The sequence below is a fragment of the Sebastes fasciatus genome, chromosome 21 (genome assembly GCF_043250625.1).
Source record: "Sebastes fasciatus isolate fSebFas1 chromosome 21, fSebFas1.pri, whole genome shotgun sequence".
NCBI lineage: Eukaryota > Metazoa > Chordata > Actinopteri > Perciformes > Sebastidae > Sebastes > Sebastes fasciatus.
In genome coordinates, this window is record NC_133815.1 from 5,894,521 (window position 1) to 5,914,755 (window position 20,235).

Below are 20,235 nucleotides of genomic sequence, written 5' to 3' on the forward strand. Positions count from 1 at the left end.
TAGGAAAAGATCGGGATTTGGGTTAAAAATAACTCCATAAGTGGCGTTACTTAAGTATGTAAGTATGAAAAATAAATCAACGTTGACTTCTAGTTTCACAGGGACACAAACTGCGGTCTCCTGCCAGGTGCTTTTTGACCAACACAACCACGACCTCCTGCCTACGCAACGTTTGTTGACCTTTATACCTCCCGGGTCACGATTACGAGGATTATATATGAATAGATTTTGTGGGATATATACGTGTTACAGTGCATTACTTTTTGTAGGTATGACTATGAACGTTGTATGAGAACAGCCGGGATGAGTTGAGATGAGAACGTGATGAACATTCACAGTTCTGCTCTGCTGTGTTTTGCTCGCCACAGTCTTTAAAACAAGGCCGAATCAGGGTCACAATCAGCCTTTAGATCACGTTGTGTGTTCCCAAGTGAAGCACAAGAACTGGACCGTTAATCTGACTGAGGGAGAGTGTAATGAGTTTGGAGACGGCTACTCGAGCAGAGGACACCAGTACAAGTCCCATATTACCTGCTTAAGTGTCCTTAAAGCATAACAGTGGTTATCCAGCAGGTCTGTGTTCGAGGCAGCCTGAACTCATGACCTTCCTGTAAAGGCGGCAACCAAAAACAATATTTCACCACAAGGATCAATAAAACTCTCACCCTACATTTGTTACTTCTGTCAAGCATGTTGGTTTAACTGTCAAAAACAATGATGAATGGATTTTCATGAGGACTGTGAATTTGTGGTTTCATATATTTTCATAATTTACATATTCACACTATTATCTTTTTTGTAGCCATATCTACTGTCGCTTACTGACTTTACCTGAATCTTTAGGTATTACTTATTATTATTTATTACGCCACGTTAGTTTGGATCCTAAAGTCACACAATAACACGAACAAACTAACCGATCGATGCAGCGGTAGACCAGCAACTCCCGTGTTCCTCGAGGTAAAATGTTTTTGTTAATGGAGTCTGGTGGCTTTGAAGACAGCGATGTATCGGCGTGAGTTCCGATTGGAAAGGGCGGTCAGATGGCGAGGTAAAGCTTTGTAAATATTCTAAATATAGCGTTTTTAGGTGGCTAAAGTACGTTTTCTGCTGCTCTCGTCCACAGACGCTTTACCTCGCCCTCAGACAGCCCTTTCCGACGGGGAAGTGAAGCAGTTCTATCGCTCTCTTCAAAGCCACCAGACTACATTCACAAAAACAGTAATTTTACCTCGCAGAACTTGGGTGTATTCATACAACCCCAATTCAAAAAATCTGGACCAACTCTATTTCCAAACTTAGCACAGCTAACGTTGACTCAGCTGGTGCTAGCATTCTTATTATTCATAACCTCGTTGATTAGCTTCATCATTAGCTTGCTTTGGTAATCACTGGGTCTGCACCATTACAACGCCAGTATACACCTGTGGTGCGCCAAGTAGGCGGAGTCTGCACACCATTTAAAAGACGTATCAGCCGGTATATACACTGGATGCCCCGCTCAATTCAAGCAGCGAAATCGGCGAGTACGCCTACCTCGATCACATGGTTGATACAAACACAACAAGGTAAATCTTGATGCCAAGCAACAATGTAATCTTAAATTGATGAATGGAGTTGGTATATACTTAACATACAGCAGAGCAGTCAGCAGGTGATTGCTGGTATCATTGTGGCATCGATATCTCGCTAACAACTAATGACACAATAAACCTTGATCGCTCTGACAGATCAATGCTTTGTTTAAAGCGACGCCTCCTCCTGTCGGCAAATGTTTTACCTCCATTTAAGAGGTACGCTCCTCCCTCGCCGCTCATCATCACTTCTCTTGCTTTTTGCTAACGGTTGAGCGTTTCTATTTGAAAAAAACAGAACACAACGCAGATGGACCCGCCCTTTAACCTTTTACTTTACTTTATTCCTTTAAATATCAGGGACAACACACATTAATTGAAATCAATATAATGTACATTATGTGCCAGATTTAGCCAAGGACGGGCAAGTTGATAGACACTGATTGATTTGATTGGGTTGGTGCATTCTTATTATCACCTACTGTCATTATTCAGGTGTAGGATGACCTGCCACAGGCCGACATGCTGCAACGGTCACATTGTGTTTTGACAAGACTCACAGCTGAAGGTACACAGTGTTATCAGCTGGCAGCCAGCGAGACTGGTGCTATTAGTGAAATACAAGACGACAAGCTGCCGTTACCGTGTCCACTCTCCCGCTGACTGACGTTAATTTGACAAGTATTCAAACACTGTGCTGTGTAACTTGTTAAAGTGTCATTTTTTATGGCAACGGTGGCACATGCGCTGCATAATCAACTATATAAATCATGATTAAATGAGCAGCCTGCGTTGACAAAAGATGCATGGTAATGAGAGGAGAGAATGGATTTTTAAGTGGCACGCCTTACTTAACGAAGCACCAAATATTTACACTCGTCTATAAACAATCTGTAAGTAATTATCACGTCTGCACTTTAACAATGATGCACAAAAGGTTTTCTTTGTCCTTCAGTTCATATTTATTTGTAAAATAAAGCGTTGATCATTGAAACATTTGACTAGTTAAATATAGGACACAAACATTTTATTGACTGATAAAGAACACAAATAGTTATCTACAATGACGATGAGTTTTGTAGCCTTACAACAGTTGGAATATAACGTTTTTATACATGAACTGAAAATACAAAGTTACAGTAAACATGCCTTTTGATAAAAATATCTTTACAAAAAAATGTACATTTCTATACAACAGTTGTCAGTGACACTACGATTCTGGTTAAAACCTGCAACGACTCCAACAAACTGTCAGTACATTATTTCAGCATTATTTTAAACTTAATAAAATGTCTCTTTCAGTCTGTTTGAAATAAACGTGACTATTTACAGGGCAAACGAAAAGTGAGTTTTTAAAGTGACCCAGATAAATCACAACAGTTAAAAGCAATGATTTTCTTTTTTTAGTCTTTTTGCAAAATATTTGACACATCACCATACTGCTTTTTAAATAACAGGCTACCAGCAAAAAAGATAAACATGTAGCAGAGCCATTTCCCTTAGACATGTTTTTGGATACAAAAATAGTGCTAAATATTACACATTATCATCATTCACCAGACATTTATTTTGAATGAGCTGCAGGACAGACATTTTATTTTTAGGGATTTCTTTTTTCAGGCAGCACTGCCAGGTTTGACTGTTGTGTTTATGAAATTGTGCAAGGCAACCTGTCCTTCACATTTAATTAATAATCTATTTAAAGGGTCAGTTCATCAAATCACAAAACAGTATTTTCTTGCTTACTCCAGGTGGTTTGGTTTTATTTGCCCAGGTATTGTGCTAATAAGGTACAAGAAATTAATAGAGTTCATTGAACAATTACATATAAACAACACCATAATTCAGGTTAGTAACCCACAGTTTTCATGGGAACCATTAAACTGCCACTTTGCAGCAATTTATAGGTCAAATAGAATGCGTAGATTTCCCAGAGTAATAACGACAATGGGCCTCATGCAGGAAGCAATATAAATTTCCTTTTATTTTTGTTTGTGTGCATGATTTGTTCTTATTTTGGGCGTTACCTATGCTAATATCTGCCCTTATAGTGTTTAGTGGGTGGTACTTTTGTCAATATCTGCCCTTATAGCGTTTAGGGGGCGTTACCTATGTCAATATCTGCCCTTATAGTGTTTAAGGGGCGTTACCTATATCAATATCTGCCCTTATAGCGTTTAGGGGGCATTACCTATGTCAATATCTGCCCTTATAGTGTTTAGGGGGCGTTACCTATGTCAATATCTGCCCTTATAGTGTTTAGGGGGCGTTACCTATGTCAATATCTGCCCTTATAGCGTTTAGGGGGCGTTACCTATGCCAATATCTGCCCTTATGGCATTTAGGGGGCGTTACCTATGCCAATATCTGCCCTTATGGCATTTAGGGGGCGTTACCTATGCCAATATCTGCCCTTATAGCATTTAGGGGGCGGTACCTATGCCAATATCTGCCCTTATGGCATTTAGGGGGCGTTACCTATGCCACTATCTGCCCTTATAGCTTTTAGGGGGTGGTACCTATGTCAATATCTGCCCTTACAGCGTTCAGGGGGCGGTACCTATGTCAATATCTGCCCTTACAGCGTTCAGGGGGTGGTACCTATGTCAATATCTGCCCTTATAGCTTTTAGGGGGTGGTACCTATGTCAATATCTGCCCTTACAGCGTTCAGGGGGCGGTACCTATGCCAATATCTGCCCTTACAGCGTTCAGGGGGTGGTACCTATGTCAATATCTGCCCTTATGGCATTTAGGGGGCGTTACCTATGCCACTATCTGCCCTTATAGCTTTTAGGGGGTGGTACCTATGTCAATATCTGCCCTTACAGCGTTCAGGGGGCGGTACCTATGTCAATATCTGCCCTTACAGCGTTCAGGGGGCGGTACCTATGCCAATATCTGCCCTTACAGCGTTCAGGGGGTGGTACCTATGTCAATATCTGCCCTTACAGCGTTCAGGGGGCGGTACCTATGCCAATATCTGCCCTTACAGCGTTCAGGGGGTGGTACCTATGTCAATATCTGCCCTTACAGCGTTCAGGGGGCGGTACTTATGCCAATATCTGCCCTTATAGTGTTTAGGAGGCAGTACCTATGTCAATATCTGCCCTTATAGTGTTTAGGGGGCATTACCTATGCCAATATCTGCCCTTATAGTGATTAGGGGGCGTTACCTATGCCAATATCTGCTATTATAGCGTTTAGGGAGCGGTACCTATGTCAATATCTGCCCTTATGGCATTTAGGGGGCGTTACCTATGCCAATATCTGCCCTTAAAGCATTTAGGGGGCGGTACCTATGCCAATATCTGCCCTTATAGTGTTCAGGGGGCGGTACCTATGCCAATATCTGCCCTTACAGCATTTAGGGGGCGTTACTTATGCTAATATCTGCCCTTATAGCATTTAGGGGGCAGTACCTATGTCAATATCTGCCCTTACAGCGTTCAGGGGGCGGTACTTATGCCAATATCTGCCCTTATAGTGTTTAGGAGGCAGTACCTATGCCAATATCTGCCCTTACAGCATTTAGGGGGCGTTACTTATGCTAATATCTGCCCTTATAGCATTTAGGGGGCAGTACCTATGTCAATATCTGCCCTTACAGCGTTCAGGGGGCGGTACTTATGCCAATATCTGCCCTTATAGTGTTTAGGAGGCAGTACCTATGTCAATATCTGCCCTTATAGCATTTAGGGGGCGTTACCTATGCCAATACCTGCCCTTATAGTGTTAAGGGGGCGTTACCTATGATAATAATAAACATTTGGCCACACGCCTCCAATTTATGATCAGGTGGGATTCATTATTCAGCACTCCTGGGTAAAAGCGGATTGGGATTGTTAAAAATGTTTGGTGCATCTGGAGTTGACTTATTTTTTCTCTTAACAGAAAATTAAGAGAAAATATGAGATATTCAAGAGAATGTTGCTGCATGTTGTGTCTGAAAAGAAACACTGCTGTTGATTTTTATTAAATGCCATTTTTTAATGCCATATGAAATTTATTTGGCTACAAGTCTCAAGGGCACATACAGTATCTCAAAACCTGTGCAAATAAAACCACAACTATCTGCTCGACTAGACACCAATTGGTTTTTAGTAATTTGGGTGAAACAACATATTAAACGAATAACAGCACTGAATCCCACGATTCAGCTTTTACATCAATTCAGGGACTTAGTATAACGTTATTCCAATGACAAGAGGCCTGTCTGCTTTCATACTTTAAAAACACCCCCAGGAGAAGTTAAGGTGTGGTCGCACCAGCTGGGTGTTCATGCTTCTGAACGCGAATTGAAGCAAAAAAAGGAAGAGTTCAACACAGCAGCAGAGAAGGAGAGATGTTACTTGGCTGCAGTGAGTGCAAGGACAATGATGGAGGTTAATGACAGCAAAGTGTTTGATAAGAAGCTGTATAATTTACAGCTATGATGAATGTTGTTAGCTCACTAGCCTTCCTAGCCTCCCACAGTTATACTGACAACCTAAGTAGCCAGCTGATACACATCAGCAGGCTAATTGTCACTACTGACCAATCAGCTGAAACACCTGGTGCACATTATCTGTAGTTCCTAACACCTAAATACCGCCTACTGAGAATGGCTTTAAAGGAAAGCATCAGACAACAATCACGCCTACATGTCATCGCACATACTGGGGAAAATGGCCAAACATGATGAGAATAATTAATAGGAGAACATGCTGACATCCAGTCACTTGTGACATCCTCCACTTTGCAGCAATTTATTTATAATCAGGTTAATTAAAATCTCTCAGCTGAAGCTCGAGCTGCATTTGACATTGTTTGCATGTTAGCGGCAATGAACTGGTAGAAATCATCATGTTAGTAAAATGCACCAAATGAGTGGACAAAATAATCCAATGTTCAGCTTCATCTGACCACAGGTTGTACTTTAATATTGACATTCATGGGTATTTTAACGGGTTTTGTATTGTCTCGCCACTTATTTAGGTTGTTTTAAGGCAGCATTAGCCACTGTCATGATAGATTATTCCATATTGATTTAGAAATTTAAAGGTTCAGTGTGTAGGATTTGACGGCATCTTGTGCTGTGGTTGCAGATTCCAACCATCTGAGTATCCCTCCGCTCACTCCTCGCTTTCCAAGAGTGTGATAACGTGAACAACAGAGTGCAAAACTGCAGTAACGCCGTTCGCTCTGTGCTGCTCATGCTACCGCAGTTTCACAAGTGTGTCAGAGAACTACGGTGGCGATCAGGTAACGTAAAAATGCGAAGCCAGAGTTTGGTTTGTCTGTTCAGCCGGTTAGACTTATCAGGTAATTAAATGGGCGTTAGATGTGGGTCAAAAGGGGCCTGCTACACCCACTAATAGGTTTTTATCATTGATTCACATGGGCGACCACTGAAAGAAAGAATATAAGACGTCAGCGACATCTTGTAGTAATTATGGCAGCAGCAAAAGCCGTTCACAAACATTAAATTTCACTTCCACTTTTCAAACTTCTAAAAGCCAAAACACAATATTTTTTTCCCTAAACTTAACAAAGTGATTTTGTTGCCTAAACCCTAAAAAAGCTGTTTTGTTTGTGTTCAAAACTTAACGTTTCATTCAGTTTTACAACATCTTAGAACCAAGCGGTAACCTCCAGTGCTGAGAAATGAAGCCAACCGGGAAGTGCTAAAAACAGTTCCTCAAATGCCACTTGAGTTAAACCCCATTAAAAAATGCCCAATTTTACAGCAGAAATAAACATGTTTACAGCCTGGTACAAAAAACGGTTTTGGTCTCTATACTGTAGCTAATTTCCCTGTTCATGACAACTTTACGGGTAGTGAATTTTAAAACAAAATCCCCAATTTAAATTATATTAAGGCTTAAATTTAGCTTTTAGCTGCCTGCTCTGCTGCGTCACCCGGGCCGCCTCCGCTCCACCGACGATCCACCTCTTCGCCCATTTTTGGAGTCAAGTTGTGTTGTCACTGCCAAGATGGCAACGGTCGGAGTTACCCACTTTGAGCTTCACAACCGCTCTTCAGAAACCTATGGTTGACGTCACAGAGACCCTTACTGACCCACATCTATGAGGCTTATAACGGCTGATAACGCACATTGAATGAGCTGATAGCAGTTGAATCAGGTGATCCGTTCGAAGCTAATGAAAATTCTCAGTTTCAGGTGATTATACATTAATGAAAACATAGTTGTGAATATTATATTCCATTTCTGCTAATAGATCCCCTGAAATGCTACGCACTGGCCCTTAAAGCGATCTGAATCACGGATCACATAGATAATATCAAGGCATCTATATATAATTTATAAAACCTTGCCTCGCTCCTTTGCCTACGTAAGTCAGAATCGATGCAGGGTGCAGAGGGAGATAGAAGAGGAAGAGGAGAAGGAGAAAGGGCGTTGGCTCCTGAACAGCAGCGGTCCATGTTGGGATGCACAGGCTGAGCAGGGAGGAGCGCATTGAGACGTTAGGGCACTGCTCCCTGGCAGGAGGCCTGTGCCAGTGTTGGCTCTCTACCACAGGAAGCCCTTTCTACTTCTGAAACTTGGCAGGAGTTGGAATATATGATGGAACAGCCCCACAGGGCATTTGTGTGATAAATGGATAAAGCTGGATAAAGTTATGCTCGCAGCGATTGGCTTATGCATGAATCAAATCCGAACCAGCGATGTTTCATTTATGTTGTGAATATCATACTGCGGTCGCAGATTGTTCCGACTGTCCTTTTATTCATTTGATTTTGGAGCAACAACAGAAATTCATTGAAAAACAGTTTGTGAAATTACATTGCAAACACATTTCATAAAAGCAGCAACGGTTGATCAACAATGTCATGTTCCCTTCTTTCCACGTAATTCAATTTATAAATCTGAGTAAAAGCCTTCATTTCATCCCCGTCTGTTTTATTTTTTTCAGGAACAGGATTAGCACACGATACTGTCAACCTCTTGCAATGAAATATAAGTTGCACAGAAAAATCCATGAGGCCGATGCATTAAAATGGGTCTTGAATACATTTTCTTTATCACGTTCGGTTTGTGCTGCACAGTTGGGCGTCTAAATGTGATTCAGCATCTCTTGAACACAACTTACAGTCCAGAATGAGAGTCTTGATCCCTCAGAGATCCTTTCCCGTCTCCTGAAGGTGATGATGAATTGTAATACCAGCGACCGGGGGCGTCTGCTGCCTCACCCTGAAGTGATAAAGGAGAAAAAGTGATGAAAACACATTATAGGACCGTGTATCCTCCTCAAACATGGTGGCTATTTATAATGCTGTAAATCTGGTGGGGATTAAGCTGAGTTTTAAAGCTTGTCCGTTTTGAATGGCCTCAGAAATATCTCGGGAAAAGTGCAGAAACATTTCGCTGGTAGCCGGAGCTGCCTCTCTAATCCTTCTGGACATGACTTATTGAGGTTCTTCTCACTGTGATTTTCTATCCACGGTAGGCCTGCAAGCATTCACATATTCTCCACGACCTCGAGTGGGATTTTCAGGTTTTCCAAATGTATGTGCTGTGAGGATAGAATGTTAAGAAGGAGGACATGTGGAAAGGAAATGGAAAACTGAAGTGTAACGTGGTTTCAGAGGAGGTGGATAGAACTGGGACGCCTGGACAGGCAGATGGGAAATAGAAAGCTGTGGACAATTTTGCTATTAAAAGTTAAGAGCAGCTGACAGTTTGTTGACGGTAAAAAGGAAGAGATTTATGGAATAAATGCATCCATAATCCCACTTGAAAGTTAAACAACAAGCAGCAACTAAACAGCTCGGACACGAAAACATATGAGTCAGCTTTTCTAAGAGGATAGCCTCTGTTATTCTGGCTGATTAGACCTCTGCCCAGGTTGAAGGTGGGCCAGAGTTTTGATGGTAATTTATTGGGTTCATCTATCAATTAGAAGGATAAAGGTGGAACATTTTCACACCACTTTCGAAAATGGTGACGATAAAATGAAATGAATGTGAATGAAATGAAATGAGTGCACTCACCACTTAGCTTCGTTCCAGATGACCATGTCGTTGAGAAAATATCCGTGTATTGGAGTGATCAGATGAGATGAAGATGAAAAATGAGAAGTCTTCGGTGTGACTTTACTTGCTTTCCTCACTTCCGTTTCTCTTCTCGTGCACCGATTCGTTTAAGCTGAACGGCCAATCAGAGTGATTTCTTTCATCGACGAGCTCCGCCACCAATTAGGGGTGGGCGATACCGCAAAATTAGGGCAGAACTCGCCGATACTGATAGGGTACTTTTCATAATTGAAAGTGGTTTATGTACTTACACATTACTTATCACATGAATGTTAAAAACATGACACTTTTTAAAGGCAAATAGCAAAATTTCTATTTTTTTTAATATATATTGTAAATTGAATGTGCAAACATGACATTTTTTTTTTTAATAAACAAAGAAGAACAATGAATTTTTAAAATTGTTTTAGTGCAAATAACTTAAAAAAGCACAAACTACCCTCAACCAACATTCACAGCTGTGAAATAGCTCCAAACATGCTCCTCTTTCTTCAGCCATCATGTGTCTGTCGGAATAACTAGTAACTCCATTTGTTGTCTGAATACACAGAACATCACAACAGCAGTGAGAATAAACAGTACAACAGAACATTGTTTGCAGACAGTCCTACTCTTTGATGAAATACAAATGAGTGTACACAGACCAGAGTTTAGGAATGAAAGGGAAGTTTGGGGGAAGGACTATTACAACAGGAAGTGACACAGCAACATAGAGCGTGAACTATTTGAACGGTGCCCTTTCTGCCAACTTCAATAGACTAGAACAACACCTGTAACCATGGTAACTGTACACTGTAAAGATGGGGACAGCCTAAAAAAAGGCTTAAAAACCAAACATTAAAAATGTCTGCATACAATGCAAGACTAAAACTTCACCGGTGAATACTACACTTAAATGTCTTTAGTTTTTGCTGACTGCTAAAAGTAGAAACTAAAACTAACAAACAATTTTGTTAAGACTAAAATGAAATAGGTGCAAATATGAACACTGCCATTTTTTAGATTTCCTTTGTTTACCCGGTAGCAAAAAAAGACGTCTTAACTCAAAGTTACATCAACGCTACTAAAAGCCAGCCACCGCCGAGCCAGTGATGATGTGGCTGCATCATTACCCACACCCTGAGAGGCGAGAGGCAGGAAACTCTGCACCTTAGGCCTCGCCGTTCGTACCCCCTTCCACACAATTCAATTAGATGAATGTTGTTTATGGGCAGTTCTGGCCCATTGGAACGCCATTATTGCTCCTCTGTTGAATTCAGCATTAGCTGCCCTTCAGTGGAGTTGGTCTTCTAAATGTCATAGAGCTTCTGATTTAGGAGATGACTAACGAATGTTTAGAGATGCTCCAGACACAGTTCAGCAGTTCAGTTTGTTAATGAGGACCGGATGTAAAGCCTTTAATGAAGACTGGCTATGCTGTAATGGACTAAACCTTACCTGATCTCAGTTGTCGATATCCGATACATGGTTCTCTATCTGAAAAGGAGAGAGAAGAAGAAGAAGAAGAAGTTGAAATCATGGATGTGATGCAGCGCTTTAATCTGAGCACACAGGTTGTATTTAATCTTTTCTAAAGGTCATCGCTGATATACGCTCCAACAGGAGCAGCCATGCCAACAGTCTTTGTGGTACATTATCACAATCTGTGATCAACGTGACCTTCACGAAACAAATAAATCTCCTCCACCATGTCTCTGAAAAATAATGTCTTCCATTAGCGGGGGCACCGAGCTTTCATCAGGGAAAGCATGGCCACGCTCACCTGTTTAATGGCTAATAAATATATATAGCATAATAGAGAAAACACGGCCACACTGCACAACTGAACCCAGATGAAACCTGAGGGTAATTACTCTGATCTCGATGGTTGAACTTGAAAAAGTCTGCGGTGTGAAAGAAAACAGAGTGGCCGTCTGGTTTATGTCTGAAAACATTATGGGGAAATAACTGCTGTATAACACGGAGCCCTCAGCAAACAGATAACTGTTATTAAACTAAAACATTATTTCATCAAGTTGAAAGGCCAGACATCTGAACACAACAGTGTAAAGAAGATTGTAACTAGATCTTTTAGTTTAAATGCTTCAGTGACATTCAGTTTTTTAATATTCAAAGCACAAAATGGAAGAAAAACACTTTCTTTTCAATAAAAAAAACAGAAAGACTTCATGAAACACTGGTTTGTCTTTTAAGTTCTAGCTCAACCCAACATCTTACGGCACATTTTTTCCATTGAAAATAGACATTTCATGAAAGTATCAAAGTCAATCGCCGCCTTGGATGAAATATTGGGAAACCCTTTGTAATCTGTGAGTGACTCAGCGTCTTTCAAGGTAAGAAAAATACACAAGTTGTAGTAAAATATGAGTGAATTAAACCAGTGACTATCAGAAAAATACAATTTAACCACATTTTTTTTAAGGCGACTCCCCAAAAGTCTAAACTGAATTTTTTAAAGTCACAAACTTCAAATCAGCAATCCTGAACAGTGTGACTTATTTTGTGTTGTCATACCAAACATTGTGAGAAGAATTAGTGTAGGAATAGATAATAGATTAGATTAATAATAATAGATTACAACAAGGGTGGCCAAACCTTTTTGATTGTGGACGGTATAGAGAAAAATATAAGAAATCACAGGCCAAACAATAGTAAATCCATATTTTCTCTAACAATTATACAGCAAGAAAATCAACGTTTATAGACCAGCAATCCACATACTGCCAGTACAGTAGATGTGTGGGACTCTTTTTATTTCATGACATTCAATAGATTACATAACTATTTATTTATAATATAATATATAATCTTCTCAACACATTGGCTCCGGTTGGTTTTTCTATAGTGCTGCTACTTCTTCAGTGACCTTGTGAAAGGAAACCTATTCATACTGTTCTACGTCCACCGCTTCATGCTCAGATCCACAGCAGCCCATGCAGGTCTGGTCTTAAACGCTCCGTCTATGTGTCTTGAGCCCTCTGCTTTAATTATAGCCTGTGTGTGTGTGTGTGTGTGGGCCTGTGAAGAGCCTCGCTTCCACAGTTTGAGCCGGGGTCGACAGGGAGAAACTGTCAGTCCGGGCGCTCTCACCATTCACTCATGTGAAGCCTCGCTCCCTCAGATCTGTGGCCATGAATAATTCTGGAAAATTAACTTTCCAAAGGGAAGACAGTCTGCCCACTTGAGATCTCCCAAAGTGCCCTGCTCTTTCCCTCCCTGTCAGGAACTGTCAGGCGTTTCTCTTACCAGATGGTGGTTGCCCTCCTCGTCGTAGTCGTCCTCGCCTCCGTCGGTCATCTCTCCCGCCTCCACGTCCAGCGCCCCCATGCCCCCATCCTCCCCGGAGTTCTCCGCCGTCTCTGACACGGACTCCTCGTGCAGGGAGTCGCAGTTGTCCTCGTACTTTCTCTGAGCTTCTGGGTGAAAAGGAAGGGCACAAAGAATTGTTTTTCTTTAGTTCACACAGCAGTAGAAAACTTAGCTGCCTTTTTCTGTTTTCAAAATCTGTGCAGAAACAAAGCAAAGCGTTGCCTCCACTAGCGATCCCCAGAGGATGTGCTGCTCCATACGCTCAGCCGGATAGAAGTGGTTCGACCTCAACAAGTGACCGAGCGACATAAACCCTGTCAACACCAAATGCATTGTGATTTATGATCTAACAGAACAGACACACTCTCAATTTAACCAATGCAGCCGTCTACAGCAGCTGCCAAATTCTTGTATTTCACATAAGCTATACCAGCACAACATCAACCCCAAGCATCTATTTCCAGCTTTACACTTAACCCAAATAAGTACATGATTGAATGAAGTGTAGACTTTCCCCTTTCCCATTTTGTCCTCATTTCCTTTCCTCGCTTCCTCTCCTCTGTCTTAGTCCCGCTCACGAGAGATGCGAGCGGAGGTGTTGAGGCAACAAGCATTCAACCAAATGAGACATCCTCGCCTCATAGCCGTCCTTTTAAAGTAACGTCAATTAAATAAGACGTGTGGTACAGTTGCATCAGCTGTCCATCGTCACGCTTCTTTTATTCGTCACGGGTGCCGAAAAGACTTTCGCAAAGGATTCACTGGTGTATTCTCGCTTATAGCTCCTTCAGCAAGCCTCCACGCTCCTCGGGATACATTTTAGGAATTGTGACATCCTTCAATATGGAGCACAGAGATAAATTTCCAGGTCACAATCCAGAGGAGCGAGGAGACGTGGAGGCACAAAATGGAGAAAGAAGAAGAGCCCACTGACGGAGGACTGCAGTTGCTGATGTGATGCTTTTCCCGTGTAGCCAAGGTGTTAGCGATCTATGCTAAGCGAGGCTAAAATTTCTGGAATTCCACTAAATACAAAAGTTTTTGGGGAAACAAGAAACTAGTCAGGTGTTTTCAGACAGAAAAACTAAGCAAATTTTGTGCGATTTTCATGAATTTGACAGTTTGTGTTTATTTGCTCCAAACAGCCAATGCACCAAATGTACATAAACTGTAATCTAGCAAGCAACTGACCCACCAACTGTGTCTGTGGGAGAGTTTCTCTGTTTGTTTGTGTTCAGAACTCAGCAGAAACTCCTGATTATTTTATTTATCTGTACGTTTATATATATATTTATGGTGATTTAAAAAAAAAATTTCATGTGAATTTGCACGGCGTCGGGCAAATTCTCATCTTTAAATACATTTATGGCTCATTAATTTTGTTTTTAATTAAAAGATATCCGGTACATAAAGAGTAAATCTGATAAAAAACATGTAAAGAGCTGACAAGTATTACTGTGGGCGATATATACCACATAATGTTGTTGAATAATACATACTTTATTTTCCTGAAGAAATCATCAATCATCTTTGCAGCCTAAGCTCAGGTAAACACGTTAAATCTATGGTTCAAATCCTTTTTTCTATCCTGTTTACAGCAAATTAAAAACTCAGCCGCCTTAACTAAACCAAAGAAAAACAGATCAAATATCACCAGCCTGGCCTCCCTGCACTGATACCTGCTGTTTCTCTAATTGATTACAAAATCTCACAGAGGGATACAGCCCCGAGTTATACTCAGATACAGATGGGAGAGACAAAACATATCAAGCAATCAAGATTTTAGGGGAAATTAAAAATAATTTTATGGTAAATCACCATGCCAAACATTGCTAAAAAAGGGCCTGTTGTCATTTAATACTTCTGCATGCTCCTCGCTGCTAGCTGCTCGATATAAACAACCCTCTCCTTCCAACCAGAAAACATGGATTTCTCATTGTTAACACTTCTTTCTCACTTTGAACAAATCACAGTTTGCCTGGAGGACGACCAAGACTTGGTGGGACTTGTCTGGTGTCACGGAGTTAAACAAGTCCCAAAGTTTGAACAAACTATCACAAGCACGTCTGCAAAACATGCACAACATGACATGAAGTCTAAATGACCTTCACAGTGAGCTGCTCTCAGACTGTCCTGTAGTGGAGGGCATCTATAAAGACCTCCCATATAAACTGAGTCAGCGTGGCGTTGACACCCGTCTGCTGCTATGACGGAGAGCTCTATTGCTCTTATCTCCCACAGTGTCACTAAGACTTATGACCAGCGTGTGCTCTTAATTTCCCTCCCTCAGTGGTGGCCGTCCCTGTTCCCCTTTCCTAGCTCTGACTCGTCTGCGTGCTGCTCACCGGTCTCGGCTCTCTGCTGCTTCTCGATCTTCTCCAGGCGTCCCAGCAAAGAGTCGATCTTCAACTTGATCTGAGTGAGCTCCCGTTTGATGGTCTGAAGCTGGTTCGTCTTCACCGCTGAGGGACAGAAACACAGAAAACACATTTTATAACTACTTTAACTTTGTCCTAATTTCATCTGTGCACTCATTTTAATGATGCTGCTTCATACGGTTTTATCACAGACTGCACGCTGTCATCTGTTAATGCTCTTAGTTTTTAGTTTTTGGATATCGTGTCATCACTGTGAGTCATGCGTTCCTCAGGGAACAACATCTCAATCTGGCCGACTGCAAAGTTCCCCTGCTGGGAATGTGGACCTGCTGCTTTCAATTTGAAGATTAGCGCGCAGCTTACGCCCACCACGTGAAGCGCCGCTCAAGTTTTGCTCAATAAAGCCAATATCTGAACAAACTGTAAGCTATCTTTCAGTCAGCATTAGGTGATTATATAAAGCGTGGAGATTGTTTAGACTTTAGGATAGTATCTGCTTGGTTAGCGAATATTGTAAATGTCAGTTAAAAGTTATAATCCTTAAGATTTTATTTTATTTATTTATTCATTTGATGGTACTTATGATCTCCATTTTTTCAGTAATAGCCATTAAATGTAATTAGCTTTTTTTTTTAAATAGAAATAATACCCATTTAGTTAATTTTTGTGTGTCAGCACCGTGTTATCATCTCATAGTCGGATGACAGGCGCTACAAACTGAAAGTGAAAATGTTGTACGGAGCCTCAACACAGAGTAGCAGGAGTCAGATTTCACACAGTTATCACTCACGGGACGAGAGAGAGTTGACGGACAAGACGATGGCGGAGGATTTGGTGTCAAAGCGAAACGCAAAAGCGCCTATTTAAACCCAATGCTATAAGGGAACCATAACGTTATTGAAGCAATCGGCGTGCGTAGGACGGAGCGGTCACAGCCGGTGTGCACGGTGCCTTGTGGAAACCTGCGACCCTGCAGCGAAAGCTGGACCGGAGAGGCCAGACACACAGCCATCCAACAGTTAAGGTCAAAGTAAGCGCTCTACAGATATTGAGTATAGTCTTTTCTTGTAAAATGTCCGGTGTAATCGGTAACACCGGTGTTGTCACAACTTAAGTAACCGGTGGGAACATTTCGTGACATCCCGAGTATTTACATTCTGTTATTACTTCTATATATGGTAGTTTTCATTGTCGGTTGCGGAGCCGCCATTCCCGTACTGGATGCAAATTGTCTTCACATGCACGAGGGATTTTCAGGAAATGACGCGTTACTGTTTTAAATTTCATCTCTTTGATTTCAGCCTCACTGTTTACTGTTTACTCTCCTACAGCCAGATTATAATGATATTAAGTTACAAAACAATCATTTTCTATTAATCAAATTAAAAGCATTCAACAGGTGAAACACTGAGTACCTGGCTTTTATTTTTGAAGCAGTCACAGAAATGCTCTGTTAGTACCACTTTGTCTTCTGTATTTCTAATAAAGTAGCTTCTCAAGGACTCACCAGTAAACCCACGAGTGTCGCCAAACTACCCTGAACTGAAATCTCAAGGATTTAAAAAATATAAAAGTAATTTTCATTACTTTAATACATTATCATTCATTTTTAGCATGATTGCCATTGCAGAGTGTATTATTAAGAATTTCTTCTTATAAAACGTTATTTTACTGATGATAGTAGAAATGAACTGCTATACGATTGTAAATCATGTTTCTGGAAAGGACTATGTCATTTGTAACTACTTACACTGTGATGGAGACAGTGTTCAATTGGTTCACCTCCTTAAGTAAATCTAATTAATTGGTAGCATAATGAGTCTTTCATCAGCGCACAGCAGGTTAGCTGAACATACAAAAAGGTAAAATCATTGTTTAGGCAAGCATACAATCAAAAAACACGAATAATATGGTTTCCAAATATACATGAATATTGACCTCGGTTTATAAATGTTTGTCTTTATTTGTTTGTTTTTTCCAGCCTTTAAGATTATAGCAGTACCACTAAAAATTGACAGCTGCTTATAAACTCAACACAGCCAAATGAACTCCAAACAACTGTCTGAGAATATTGTCTCTGTGGTACCAAATTACATTCTTCTTTCCAGGAAATTATAAAAACATTATGGGACCCATAAAATAAACCATTACCATATTGACTCAACACGACTGAAATCCAAACAACAAATTCAAATGTAACACAGCAAAATTAACTGAAACTCCGGGAAGAAAAGCAGCTCTGAAATACCCACATACATTTTTCTTTACTTGCTAAAATGTTATTTTGCAGTCGGGAGCATGAAGAACCAGCATGTCTGTTAATCCAGGGTGATTAAAGAAAGACTAAAATCTAATTTTGATGATTGACACTTGTGTTGAGGACACTGAACTGGATTAAAAAAAAACGTATATCAATGTGTTTTAATTGCATTTTTTAATGTCACACACTGACTGCAACTCTGCCTAATCATTACCTCACTAACGGTGCCACATGAGAAACGAGGGGCTCAGTTTGCCCTCCCACAGCTTCTGTTTACTGCCTTATGAATAATTGCTCTCCTCTTCCTCCTTTGCTTTGGGTCTTACACTCTCTGTGTTCACTCCACAATACATTATCTGAGCTCTGGGTAAATGAGGCGTGACCGCTTCATGCCAAAGTTTGAGTCTTAACCTTTATGTGCCATATGCAAATAACATCTGCCGAAAATAACAAAAATAATAAATGTATCTGTAGGACGTCACCATTAATTCAATCTGGCCCGTCTCACGGTTGCAGAAACGAGGGGTGTGCTCTTTAGCAGCTTGAACCGAGCAGATTAAAGACCATAAAAGTAATAAGATAATCTCATTCCTCAACCCTCGGCAGCTAAAACATGTCATATTTTGAGAGGAAAGGGGGGGAAAAACAGACTCCAGAAGTTGAGAAGAAAACATAAAATTCTTTTTGACACCTATCAGATTCTGTCGGAGGCTGGAACGAGGACGGATGAGCGCTCGGTAAACAAACCCACGAGTTCCTGTAAAGCTGCAGCCGGAAAATCAGAGGCGGGAGACATGCGTGGAATCAGAACATTACTGGTGTGATATCATGTCTACATGTGCCTCTTTGATGTATACTTACACCCACACCACATCACAATGCAGATCCACTCCTATGTCCGTGCACTAGTATACAGTATATATGTATGAGCTAAACCAATGAATAAAACATCTAAAGGATGTCAACGCATGATAAAAACTTCTGACATATTAGCTCGCTGTAATCTTTCACAAGAATTCATACTGAAAACAAAACAGCCCAGGTGAGATCCAATGCATGCATCCTGTACGGTATTTGCCAATAGAGCAGGATGATTAATGTGTGAGAGAAAGAGGGAGAAAAAGGGGTGTATAATGCCACACTGAAGGCAACACATAGGTAATGCGAGTCTCATGTCGTTTTGTAAAGCAGCCGTCTACCCTAAAGCTACGGGGAAGCAGAAAATCCAGCTTTCTGAAGGGTCAAAAAAAAGGAGAAAATAGTGGATATACAATGATATCTGGATGGTGGGAACACGCTGAAGTGTCTCTATCTCCTTCTCAGTATCGTACAAACCAGCGTCCATGAATGTACACTCACTTCCTTATTCCAACATTATCTGCGCTTCGCTCTGGGCAGCTTACTTTGAAGATAAGAAAGTGTGGAACGGTTTTTAATTTATCGGCGCCTCCAGGCCTTTTTCCTTTTGTGCTATCAGTCACATAAGCTGCAGAGAGACAACATACACGTCCTAATCCCACATCATTTCATCAACACAGCGGCTTTAAATAGCTCGCGTTAAAAGGAAAAGGGGGATATAAGTCATTGTTATTTAATAAGCTTTATTAGATTTAGATAAGAATGAGTGATGGGTCTAATTTTAGGACTACATGATGAACCTCAAAAATGCTATTTCGGGGATAGTGAGGATCTCTTGAATATCATAATTAAACTGGACTAGGAGTTTCAGGGCCGATGATGCTGATGATGAAATAATTAATTACTTAATTAAATTAATTTATCAAATTTTTACTTTTCAATACTGGGGGCTAGATTAACTATAACAGCAAATCATCAGCATTTACATACATCTGTAATAGTGGACATGGATCATTTTAATATCCCCCCCCCCCGAAAAAAATAAATAAATAAATAAATAAAAATATAAAAACTTAAATAAATAAAATAAATAAAATAAATAAAATAAATAAAATAAATAAAATAAATAAAATAAATAAATATGTTTATATACATAAAGGTAAAAATAAAAGTACAAACAAATGAATAAATAAAAAATATTAATCATTATAAATGTCAAAAAAGACTCTAAATAGTTAAATAGGTGTTGAAAAGTTACCAGCTTGGACGAATGAACGGATTTTTAAAGCATAATGCAGAGAAACGTGATTTCTAAACCATCTTTATGACTTTTCCATGCAATTATGTACACCTACTTACTCAGTAACGCGATTACAATTTCCAAAACAGTAACTTTATTGCAGTTATTAATCCAAGTAATGCTGCGTTACTGCAGAACGCAATTTTTTCTTTGTACCAGGAAGGCAGCAGGTCAGTATGCATCTACGCATCGAGTCGAGTCGAACTTTGGTGAACATTCAGGCTGAATAAATACAGTATTTAATACCACAATATCCCATTCTCAATGCAGCCTAAAAAAATCATCCATCATTCACAATCTTTCCTTAATAGACAAAATAAGCCAAATCCTGTCTTTATAAACTGACATTCAACATTGTGCGTCAAAGAGGGTTTAATGTTGAAAACACAAATCTATCCATCGTTGTGATCCGTGCATCTGACGGCTGTTCCCCCCCCCCAGAGTGAATTATCACTACAGCACCGAGTGGCACCAACCCTCCCTGCTGTTTGGACGAGCAAACCTTATTTTGCTGTCCCA

The 20,235-nt window shown here is 40.5% G+C and overlaps 1 protein-coding gene and 1 long non-coding RNA gene across 7 annotated transcripts in view; both read right to left on the reverse strand.

The window, feature by feature from the left end:
* Nucleotides 1-593: 593 nt before the first annotated feature.
* Nucleotides 594-5,411, reverse strand: LOC141759705 (uncharacterized). Its single transcript, XR_012592177.1, has 5 exons — nt 5,201-5,411; nt 5,037-5,077; nt 4,627-4,913; nt 1,781-4,052; nt 594-608 (listed from the first exon to the last, which is right to left on the reverse strand). It is a non-coding gene; the product is annotated as an uncharacterized LOC141759705 (long non-coding RNA).
* A 3,320-nt stretch (nt 5,412-8,731) lies between these two features.
* LOC141759679 (RALY RNA binding protein like) overlaps nt 8,732-20,235 on the reverse strand; it is a 111,537-nt gene continuing 100,033 nt past the window's right edge. For 4 of the 6 annotated variants that reach the window (XM_074621953.1, XM_074621952.1, XM_074621955.1 and 1 more), the window contains 4 exons: nt 15,266-15,382; nt 12,858-13,027; nt 11,049-11,087; nt 8,732-8,769 (listed from right to left, as the gene is read on the reverse strand). In XM_074621953.1, coding sequence (XP_074478054.1) covers nt 11,055-11,087; nt 12,858-13,027; nt 15,266-15,382 — 320 coding nt within the window. In that variant the 3' untranslated portion in view covers nt 8,732-8,769; nt 11,049-11,054. The remainder of the gene's footprint in view (nt 8,770-11,048; nt 11,088-12,857; nt 13,028-15,265; nt 15,383-20,235) is intronic. The other 2 variants (XM_074621954.1, XM_074621956.1) reach the window with 1 other exon arrangement.